The 9,174-nt window shown below is 56.5% G+C and overlaps 1 protein-coding gene across 1 annotated transcript; it reads right to left on the reverse strand.

The window, feature by feature from the left end:
* Positions 1-291: 291 nt before the first annotated feature.
* TRNP1 (TMF1 regulated nuclear protein 1) lies at positions 292-6,489 on the reverse strand. The gene is made up of 2 exons (XM_082662465.1): positions 5,508-6,489; positions 292-973 (listed from the first exon to the last, which is right to left on the reverse strand). The coding sequence occupies exon 1, from the start codon at positions 6,387-6,389 to the stop codon at positions 5,679-5,681; it is 711 nt and encodes a 236-aa protein (XP_082518591.1). The 5' UTR covers positions 6,390-6,489; the 3' UTR covers positions 292-973; positions 5,508-5,678.
* Positions 6,490-9,174: the final 2,685 nt, after the last annotated feature.

Here is a 9,174-nt window from a genome sequence, read left to right on the forward strand (position 1 = left end):
CTTTGTGTGTAGTTTCCTCAACACATCCTTATTTGGGGAAGACTCCATAAAGAGGGTCAACTTTGAGCCAGATCAAGGGAGAAGTCAGCCTACAAATCAGTAAGCAGGCCCAGATTGCCAAACGAAACTAAACAGAAGCTGCTCACGGAACTGCCAGCTTAAAGAGCCGTGACAGACACACAAAAAGGAAAGGCGGCAACGCCACTCACAGAGTAAACCTCAAAACCACGCGTGCTTGTCTCACATCGCTGAGATTTATTCTTCCTGAATGTATCAAGGAACTGACCCTATATGCGTTCATTTTGCGGAACTCTACAAGTTCTGGGTTCTGTGTGAGTCAGCGTGGCCCCCTTCCCTCTACCATCAGGATATTTGAATAAATGTGCTCCCTTTTTTCATTTAAAACTTAGAATTATGTTGCCAACGCCTCTTCCTGAGAAACAGGTGTGTCCCCCGGGAGCCAGCAGCCCATTACCTTTCTGAGGGGCCGCAGGCACGTGCCCACCTGGAGAGGGCAAGGACGGTGAATGAGGGGGACTGAGGGATTGCTCACAGCAATGTTTCCCCTCAAACAGGCCTCCTGGTGCTGTTAGACTGAGAAGCAACAGCATCTACCAAAATGGGGACCCCAGCTGCACTGTGACTTGTTAAAGAATGATGACATTTCTAAAAGAGATCCTTTTCCCTTTCACATTGGAAAGCTTTGCTGCACTCTTAAACGATCTGACTGCGTCTCAAGGACTTGTCGTAACATCTTCAGTTGTACAGTGTAAGCCAAAGTCAAATGCAGCATATATAGAGAAGTTCATAGTATCGGCAACTTCCCCAGAATCCAGCCCCTTGCCACTGTGAAGTGAGGAGAGTGCCATGCTTGTGTAGGGTCAATGAGAGGAGTCTTCCTGAAGGAGGTGCCCAGGGAAGGCGCAGAATCCAGGAGTCAGATCGAGTCGAGGCTCTGAGGCGCTGGGAGGAGCTGGAAAGAATAATTTCAAGAGCTTTAACTGTCTCTCCCATAGCCACCCAGCCCCACCCAAACCCTTCGACATCTACTTCCTTTAGAGGGGCCATTGTGGAGAGAAGGTGCAGGGGCAATATTTTGGAATCAGGCTCCACTCGCTCCTACCCTGGAAGGGGTGGTGGCTCCTGGGGTGAGCTCCCTCGGGCCTCTGTCCTTGGCTGGGATCCCCACTGGTCTGAGCAGCTGGAATGGAATGTTCCTGGGATAAAAAGCCTGCCCCCTCCTCCACCTCTTCCCTTATGGAGCTCCTCAGGGACTGTCATGGGGGGGAGAAGGGGGACTGTTCCAGGGATGCCTGATATGGCGATGCTCTGGAGAAGCAAAGGCCCACACTGCCTGGGGGCTCTGTCCTGGCAGCTCCTCCTGGGCTAGGTAGGTTGGCTCCACCGAACATTTACAGACCTCCTCTATGTGCTAGGCACTTAGTGTGACCTCTCATTTAATACTCAGAAATAATCTCTTCCCTAACTCCCCATAAAACACACACACACAGACACACACACACAGACACACACACAGACACACACACACACACACACACACACACACACGAAACTGGCTCAGGGAAGGGAAGTCATTTGCCCAAGGTCTCCCAGCTGAGAAGCTCCAGGTCAGGACTAAATCCCAGGTCTGTCTAATTCTAAGACGGGACACTTTCTGCCCCACCATGGAGACTGTCACCCTCTTCCTCTGCCATCCCAGGCTCTTTGCTCTCCTTGGCACCAAACACGCCAGCCCACGTACGCAGGGAGAGGAGGCAGCCTCCAAGGCAAGCCCAGGCCCTGAGCATCCTTGGCCTGCCCTTGCCTGAAGCCAGGTGTGCTGACTCAGCCTGACTTACCCCCAAAGCCCAGACAACCAAGCAGGGGAGCCAGCCTCTGGGGGTGTGCCCAGACCTTGGAGGGGTGGCAGAAGCCACCCCTCCAATGTCTGATCACATCCCTCCCCAGAACCAAGGACCAGGGTTCACTGTACCCAGACTCAAAGGGTGAGAGTTCAGAAACCCTCATTAGCCTGATAAATGAAAAGCCACATAGCCTAATGTTTAAGGTGTCCCCCACTCAGAGGTTCTATGTCCTTGGGCAAGCCACCTGCCCCCCCCGACCCTCAGTTTCCTCATCTGTGGAAACGGGGCTAACTCCTACTTTGCAGAGTAGCTGGGAGGACTGAAAGAGATAATGGGTGTCAAGTGCTTAGCACAGTGCCTGGCATAGAGGTGGTGGTTAATATATTGTGCCACAACCAAGGAGTCCCTTCCCCCATCACTCCTAGCCAGCGTGCAGTCAAGGTCTAATGTGGGAAGAAACAGGCTGGGGATCTCCCAGCTTTCCCAAATACCTCCTCCCGTGCTGGCTGTAAAGCATGGGAGGAGGTAAAGGCTCTGCTTCTCCTTCAGCTCGGAGAAGACTGGGACCCTGGGTTTTTCTCCAGGGACCTGGCTGTTAGGCGAAGGGAACCTCCTAGAGACTGCCCACTGCAGGCCTGGAGCACTTTAGCTGTGAATTGTCGCTTCAGCCTAATCTCTAGGAAGCCACCTTGATTCCCAGGTGGCGGCGGGGGCGGCGGCAGGATGGGGTGTTCTGATCAATTATCAGGGTAACAAATCTGGGAGGAGTGAAACTACTCTGGGCTTTTACTCAGACGGTGACAGCCAACAGGGGCAACCTCTCTCTCCAAGAAAGTCTTTCCTGATGGTCCTTCCCTCTGAGGTCAGAGGCCGCCCCTTCTCTAAGTGACCACCAGTACCCACACATTCTGCCAGACCTTTAAAGCTCAAAGCCTGAGAAGCCTGGGTAACAAGGGAAGAGGCTGGCTGGAGGCGGGGACACTGTGGGTTCCCACCCTGCTCCGGGCCTTGCCCGCACGCCCGGAGAAGCAGCCCACACTGCCCTCTGGTGGCGCCGCCCAGAGGCGCCTCACTTGTCAGGGACCAGCCAAGAGAGCGAAAGGGCTCATCCACGGGAGGGGCAGGGCCTGACTAAAACCCTGAACTGGTCTTCCAGCCCCTCACTTCCCTCAGCTGACATTCCAGATGCACTGGTGGCAATCAATGTCCTCAGGGCACAGATCCCCCAGGATCCCCTGTACTCAGTCCCGTCCCCAGGGCTAGAATGCTGGGCCATCTAGAAAGTGTTCAGGAAGCCATTCAGGGTGGGGATGCAGTATATAACCAGGGGCTATAGTTACTTGTGAAGGCCTAAAAACAGCCCTCCAACATGGCCAGGGCAGGCTGCCTAGAAGAGGGCTGAGAGACACGAGTCCTCGGAAACAGAGACCCTCTGATTCAGGGCTACTTCTTGAGCCCCGGGACTGAGCAGAGATCAATGTTTGTTGATTGAGGAGAATATGAAGCCTTCTAGAGGGGCCCTGGGTGGGCCAGACAGTGGTGGGAAGGTGACTTTTATTAACTGGCTGAGGAGTAGTGGAGAGAGCACTGAACCAAGAGCTGGGGTTCAAGTCACTGAACACTGTGTGCCCTGGCCGAGGCCCTTAGTGAGAAGCGTGGGACATCTGGAAGTGGAGGGAGGGGACAGAGCTGCCTGTGACACTAGGACCAATCTCCATTTCCTACATATACCACTATCTCCAGCAAGAGCCATCTCTAATTCCCTACCCACCCCGCCCCCCCACACCAAAATCAGGACAAAGCTGATTACCAATAAATCCCCGAGAAAGGCAAAATTGTGGTGACACAGAGCACTTTACACCATTAGCTAAAAGCTTCTCTGGACCAAGTGTCCCTCTCCCATGCAACCCAGAAAACAATCAGTCCTGGCTGCAGCCCAGCACTGAAGCCTGAGCTCCTCACTGTGTCACCTCCAGGGAGTCCTTGTCCTTTCTGGGCCTCTAGATCCCAAATGACCCAAGTAGCTTTGGAAGGTCCTCTCTCTCTGGGGAGGCCAGAGGATGCCAGGGCACCTCACTGCTCTCCCAGTCCACAAGCTCTCAGAGTCTGTGAGACCTCCTCCTGGACTTCCCTTCCCCAGCTAAGAATGGGTTCAGGAAGTCCTGGCTGTTAGCTGAGAAACCAGGCAAAAAGTTTGGTCTGGGGAGAGGAAGAGTTAGCTGGGAGAAGGACAGGTGAGGGCCCCTGGGTCTCTGCCTTTCAGAGCAGTACACCTGACCCTGAGGACTCTGGGATTACACCAGAATCCTGTGACTCTTAATTATCTCATTCTACACTCTTCTCGCCATTCCTAAGCCCTGACATGAGGAGGGACAGCTACATTCAGAGGACTGAGGAAACTGGCCCAAAGACAGGGCAGAGTTGTTCTAGGTCACACGGCAGACAAGCTGACACCAGTTCTATCTAGCCCCTGCCCCTGGACAGCAGACAGAAACTGCGAGAAGGACACACACAGGCCTAGGACCTAGTTCTGTCCCTAGCTGACCTTGCCACTCCGTAAAATGAGGACTTTAAATCAGCTCCTAGGCTCGGTCAGCAAAAGCAGTGCCTGTTTCTAGGTGTGATATAAGAGAATAAAACATTCTTCCATGATTTATGGAAAAAGATAGACCTCTGCCCTGTGTTAACCTCACTACAACCCTTCCAAGAGGTGAAGATACCCACATCACAGACTGATAAGTGAGGCTGCAGTCAACTCAGCCAGTGAGCAGCAAAGCAGCAGCCAGGCCATTCACAGCTGAGTGGGGCAGGGGAACGGGGGGCCTGAAGGGCATGTGGAAAGGAAGAGAAGCAGATCTCATTTCGGGTCTGGCCCTTTAAGGCCCCACTTTCTAGAATCTAGAAGCCAATGACATACCTGCCCCCCTGGGGCCTGTTAGAGGATGTCACCTGGCTCCATCCCTGGCAGAGCCATCTTAGTGACAGGTTGGGAGGGAGCCCCTAGGAGAGCCGGCAAAGCTTCAGGCAGTCACCAAACACCCCACCCTGGTCATCTGAGTCAGACTGTACTCTTAGCGAAGCTGCATGAGGGCCTGAGAAAAGACCTGTCTCCTAGAAGTGGAAGGTCCTAAGTATAAGTATGATGGGAGCAAATCCATAGCCTCTCTGGGATTCCATCTCCCCGAATGGGAAACAGGCGCTTAGGAGAAGAGAACTCAGAGGTACATCGCTGTGCCAGCCCCCACCCCATCCCGGGGCCTCATTATTCTGGGCTCCCGGAGGGTAGTGCCAGAAAGCAGCAGCCTCAAGGGCAAGACTCTTCTTACAGCCCCAAGGGACCCAGGAAATGCAGCGCTGGTGGAAGGTGAGGGTGGGGTGCTGCGTCAGTGCAGGAGGCTCCAACAGGTAAAAGTTTGCTGGCAAACCCCTTCTGGGATCTGAGCAGCCTCCATTTGTCCAACTCTATAATGGGGACTTGGTGCTACTACCTCATTCCGCCGGAGGTCTGGGAGTGGCGGCAACAGAAAGCGGACAGCTTTATTAAGGACCCAGCGGACTCCAGAAGCCCTAAGGTCTGGAGCCTTGCACCGCCCCGCCCCGCCCCGCCCCGCCCCACAGATACACCAGCCGCTAAGACCGCACCTCAGTTTAGCCTTCTTTACTGGGCCCTCGGCCCCCCGACTGTCTCCTCCTGGGGTCGGGCAATCTGTCCATCCGCGTCGGTGACGCCGTCCATCCAGCCGGCGTCCACAATCCGTCGGTCGGCACCTCGGCGATGGCCTGTCGGGGTGGCCAGAGGTCCCGGCGCTGAGGTCAGCGCTGGGGGGAGGCGGGGCCGCGGGGCGGGCTCCGGCGGAAGGGCGAATCGGGCTCGGGGCAGTGGCCCCGCCGCAGGCGCCCGGCGCCCCAGGGCACGCAGCCGCCCAGACCCAGCGCAGAGGCAAGCAGCGCGGGCGGGCGGCCGCGACGGCCGCGGCGCGAGCCCTTCTTGAGGCGTGACCCGTGCGCCGCCAGATAGAGCTCGGCCTGCGCCACGCCGCCGCCCAGGCGGCCCAGGCTCTCGGCGCGGTGCGCCAGGCGCAGCTCGGCCGCCAGGAAGACGCAGTGCAGCTGCAGCACGCGGCTCTCCAGCTCCGACACCAGGCGCCGGCGGCCCTCCACCTCCAGCAGTCGCCGCCGCGCTTCGGCCAGCTCAAGCGCACGGCCCCCTGCCGCCGCCGCCGCCGCCGCCGCCGCCGCCGCGACCGGGCCGCCGCCCGCGCCCCCTGCTGGCCCGGTGCGCCCCGCGCCCCCGCTAGCGCCCTGGCGCCAGCGCGGCAGCTCCTGCCCCTCGGCCGAGCCCGCCGACTCCTGGGCCACTTCGGGCTGCGGTGAGGCCTGAGCCGGGGTCGGGGTCAAGGTCGGAGTTGGGGACGGGGGCTGAGGGGAGAATAGGCGCTCCCCGGGCGGCGGCGATGGGGACCCCGGTTCCGCCGACCCTTCCTGGGCCCCCGGGCCGCAGGCGCTGATGCGGCAGCCCGGCATCCCCCGCCCCCCGGCGGTCCGCAGCAGTAGGTCCGCGGGTCTGGCCGGCTGTCCCCCACGCTGGGAAGGATGGAGGCCTCAAAACAGAGAGAGACGCGGCCGTAGCTCCCACACTAGCGCCAAGGCAGCCGCGGGTGCGTCTTATAGACCATGGGGCGGAGCGAAGGGCAGCACAGCCAATCAAAGACTAGCATGCCCTGAACCCTCCTCCCCTGCCCCGCCCCGTCAGGACACTGCCCAAACCCTTTAGCTCCCTGGTCCTTCGACCCAGGCTGCTCTGCTAGGGCATCCAGTCCCTATCCACCTCCTCCAAATTTTGGGTGGAAAGGGGACCGCATCTTCTCTAGCCTGGCCCCTGAGTCATAAGCTCTAGTAGCTAGTGCTTATAAATCATGGACTCCAGTCCCCACCTGTGGTAGGCTTTTGCCTGAAGCCACACTATGTGACAGTGAAAGCCTGAGACACAACTCAGGAGGCTTGTCTCCTTGCACATACCAAACGCTGCCCCTTGGCTGAATCGGCTCTACCTGGTCTCCTGGGCCGCAAACTTCACCAGGACCACCTTCTCCAATCTCCCTGCGGCCATGGAGAGGTTAACACAGAGGGGCGACTGGCCTCCTAGTGGGGATCTGGCAGTGTTGGTTCCTCACCAGGCAAGCCCTTCACTTGCAGAACAAACCTCAGCACTGCTGCTGAGCTTGGCACGGCTTTCGCAAATCTCGGTGGCCCCCCAGGGGATCCCCACCCCGCAGTGGGCACAATTCTTTCCAAGCCCCTGCTCCTGTCTGCTCCTCCCAGTAGGTGTCCCCACACCTAACACACAGCGGGAAACAGACCCAGAAGGTGTAGTGGAGCCTTGCCCAAGGTCCGTGGCTCAATCTGGACCGCCGAAAGGGACAAGCTCATCCATGCATGCCCTCCGGGAACTCAGATACCTGGGTCTTCTCACTGTCATTGAGGGGACGCTGCTTAACTGGGACTTTAGTCATACTGGCAAAACGATAGAACTCAGCTCTAGCCATTTTTCCCACAGCGGAAGTGATCTTGCCATACCCCCTCCAAACATTGACCCAGACAACATGACACTGCCATCCACTTGAAAGTGCCATCAGAAATGAAAGGGCTCTGTGTTGGGCGGTGGCAGGGGCTGGAGGGCCAGCAACCAGCTGAGACCAATTGGGAAGAACTGCAGCAGACCGTGGGCTCAGGGGACCTGCCGAAAGTGTGGCCAGTGTGATTACCGCCCCAGGCTGAAGAGGAGGCTGATGGGGGCGCTGCACTGGCTTGATGTGGAGGAGAAGGAGGACGTTGGAGCACACCCCACCCCCACACCACCCCGCCCCACCCCCGCATCATGTTCTCTAAGTGCTTTTAAGTGCCTTAGATTGAGTGATTGGGATTCGTGGGCGAGACAGCTCGGCTCCTGAGAGGCAGCTCAGAAGGGGCTCAGAGAGGACGGTGAGGTCCATGAGGGGGCGTCAAGCTCAGTGAAGGGTAAGGGAGGAGGACTTTGAAGGAGGGAGTGAGGGGGAGGGTGTTCAGTGACGGGAGTAGCGGAGGCTCAGGGCAGGGCGAGGGGAGGGGCTCAGTGAGGGAGGGGCTCAGTGAGGGGAGAGGGGTTTAGTGGGTGCATTGGTGCTAGAGGCTCACAGAGGGAGAAGAAGGGAAATTCAGTGAGGAGGATGAGGTTCAGGGAGTCAGAGGGGCTCAATGGGGACGACGGAATGCCCTGCTGAATGGTTCATCCCTTTGAATGATCTCCTTTGTGTCATCAAACTTTGTGTCTTTCTCTGTGCAGAAGATCCCTCCCCCATCACCGTGGGGAGATCTACAGGTGTTTTGCCTGCATCAGGCAGATCACCGCTCCCAACTTCTGGGGATGAACCAAGAGGAACAAGACTAGGACTTACCCCCACCTCCCACCATCAGCCAGATCCAGAGAACCAGTCAGATCTGAGTTCAAATCCCACACACACTGCCCATCTGGGTTACCTTGGGCAAGTTGTTTCTCTGAATAGAAGGAGATACTCAACCTATATTTGTTGAATAGATGAACATTCTCTCTCCACAGTACCCCTAAAGGAGGGGCATCAGCAGCCTTTGTTCCTGATGAGAAACCAAAGCCCAGAGAAGTGAAGAGACTCGCTCAAGGTCACACAGCAGATAAGTGGCCAAAGATTCAAACACAGATGTGACCCACCCCAAAGTCATAGCTCACCTCCCTGCTGTTCTCTGATATGTCCCCTGTTCCTATCCTCTATGGCATTTCCCACTAGTCATATATAAGTATGTATTTATTTATAGTTTAGTTACTTAACAGTCTCTCCTTAGACTGGTTTTGCTTAGCATGAGATTCCCTGAAGTTAGGTAGAGTGCCTGGCCCCATAAGGCCACTCAAATGATATTTGTTTGAATTGAAAAATAATACAAGGGTAGACAGAGCTAGTTGAGAATAGAGACGTCCCCTTGTTCATTCATTCATTTATCCATTCAGTCTTTATTTCACTCATTCAACAAACTTGATCATTACCTTCTCTGTTGAGCTGGCTGCTGAAGGTACAGCAGTGGTCAGATGGGGCCCTGCCCTCAGAGAGCACACAGCCTAGGGAGGACACAGGTGACTGCAGTTCAGTGAGGTATCTCCTGGGATAGGAGAAACACAGTGGCTGTGCGAACGCAGAGCAGACACTGAGCTGGGTGGGGAGGGGATCAGAGAGAGTTCCCTGCAGAAGATGATATTTAAACTGAGACCTGAAGGATGAATCAAAGTGTGAGATGGATGCAC

Source organism: Grampus griseus, assembly GCF_964374135.1.
Source record: "Grampus griseus genome assembly, chromosome: 1".
Classification (NCBI taxonomy): domain Eukaryota; kingdom Metazoa; phylum Chordata; class Mammalia; order Artiodactyla; family Delphinidae; genus Grampus; species Grampus griseus.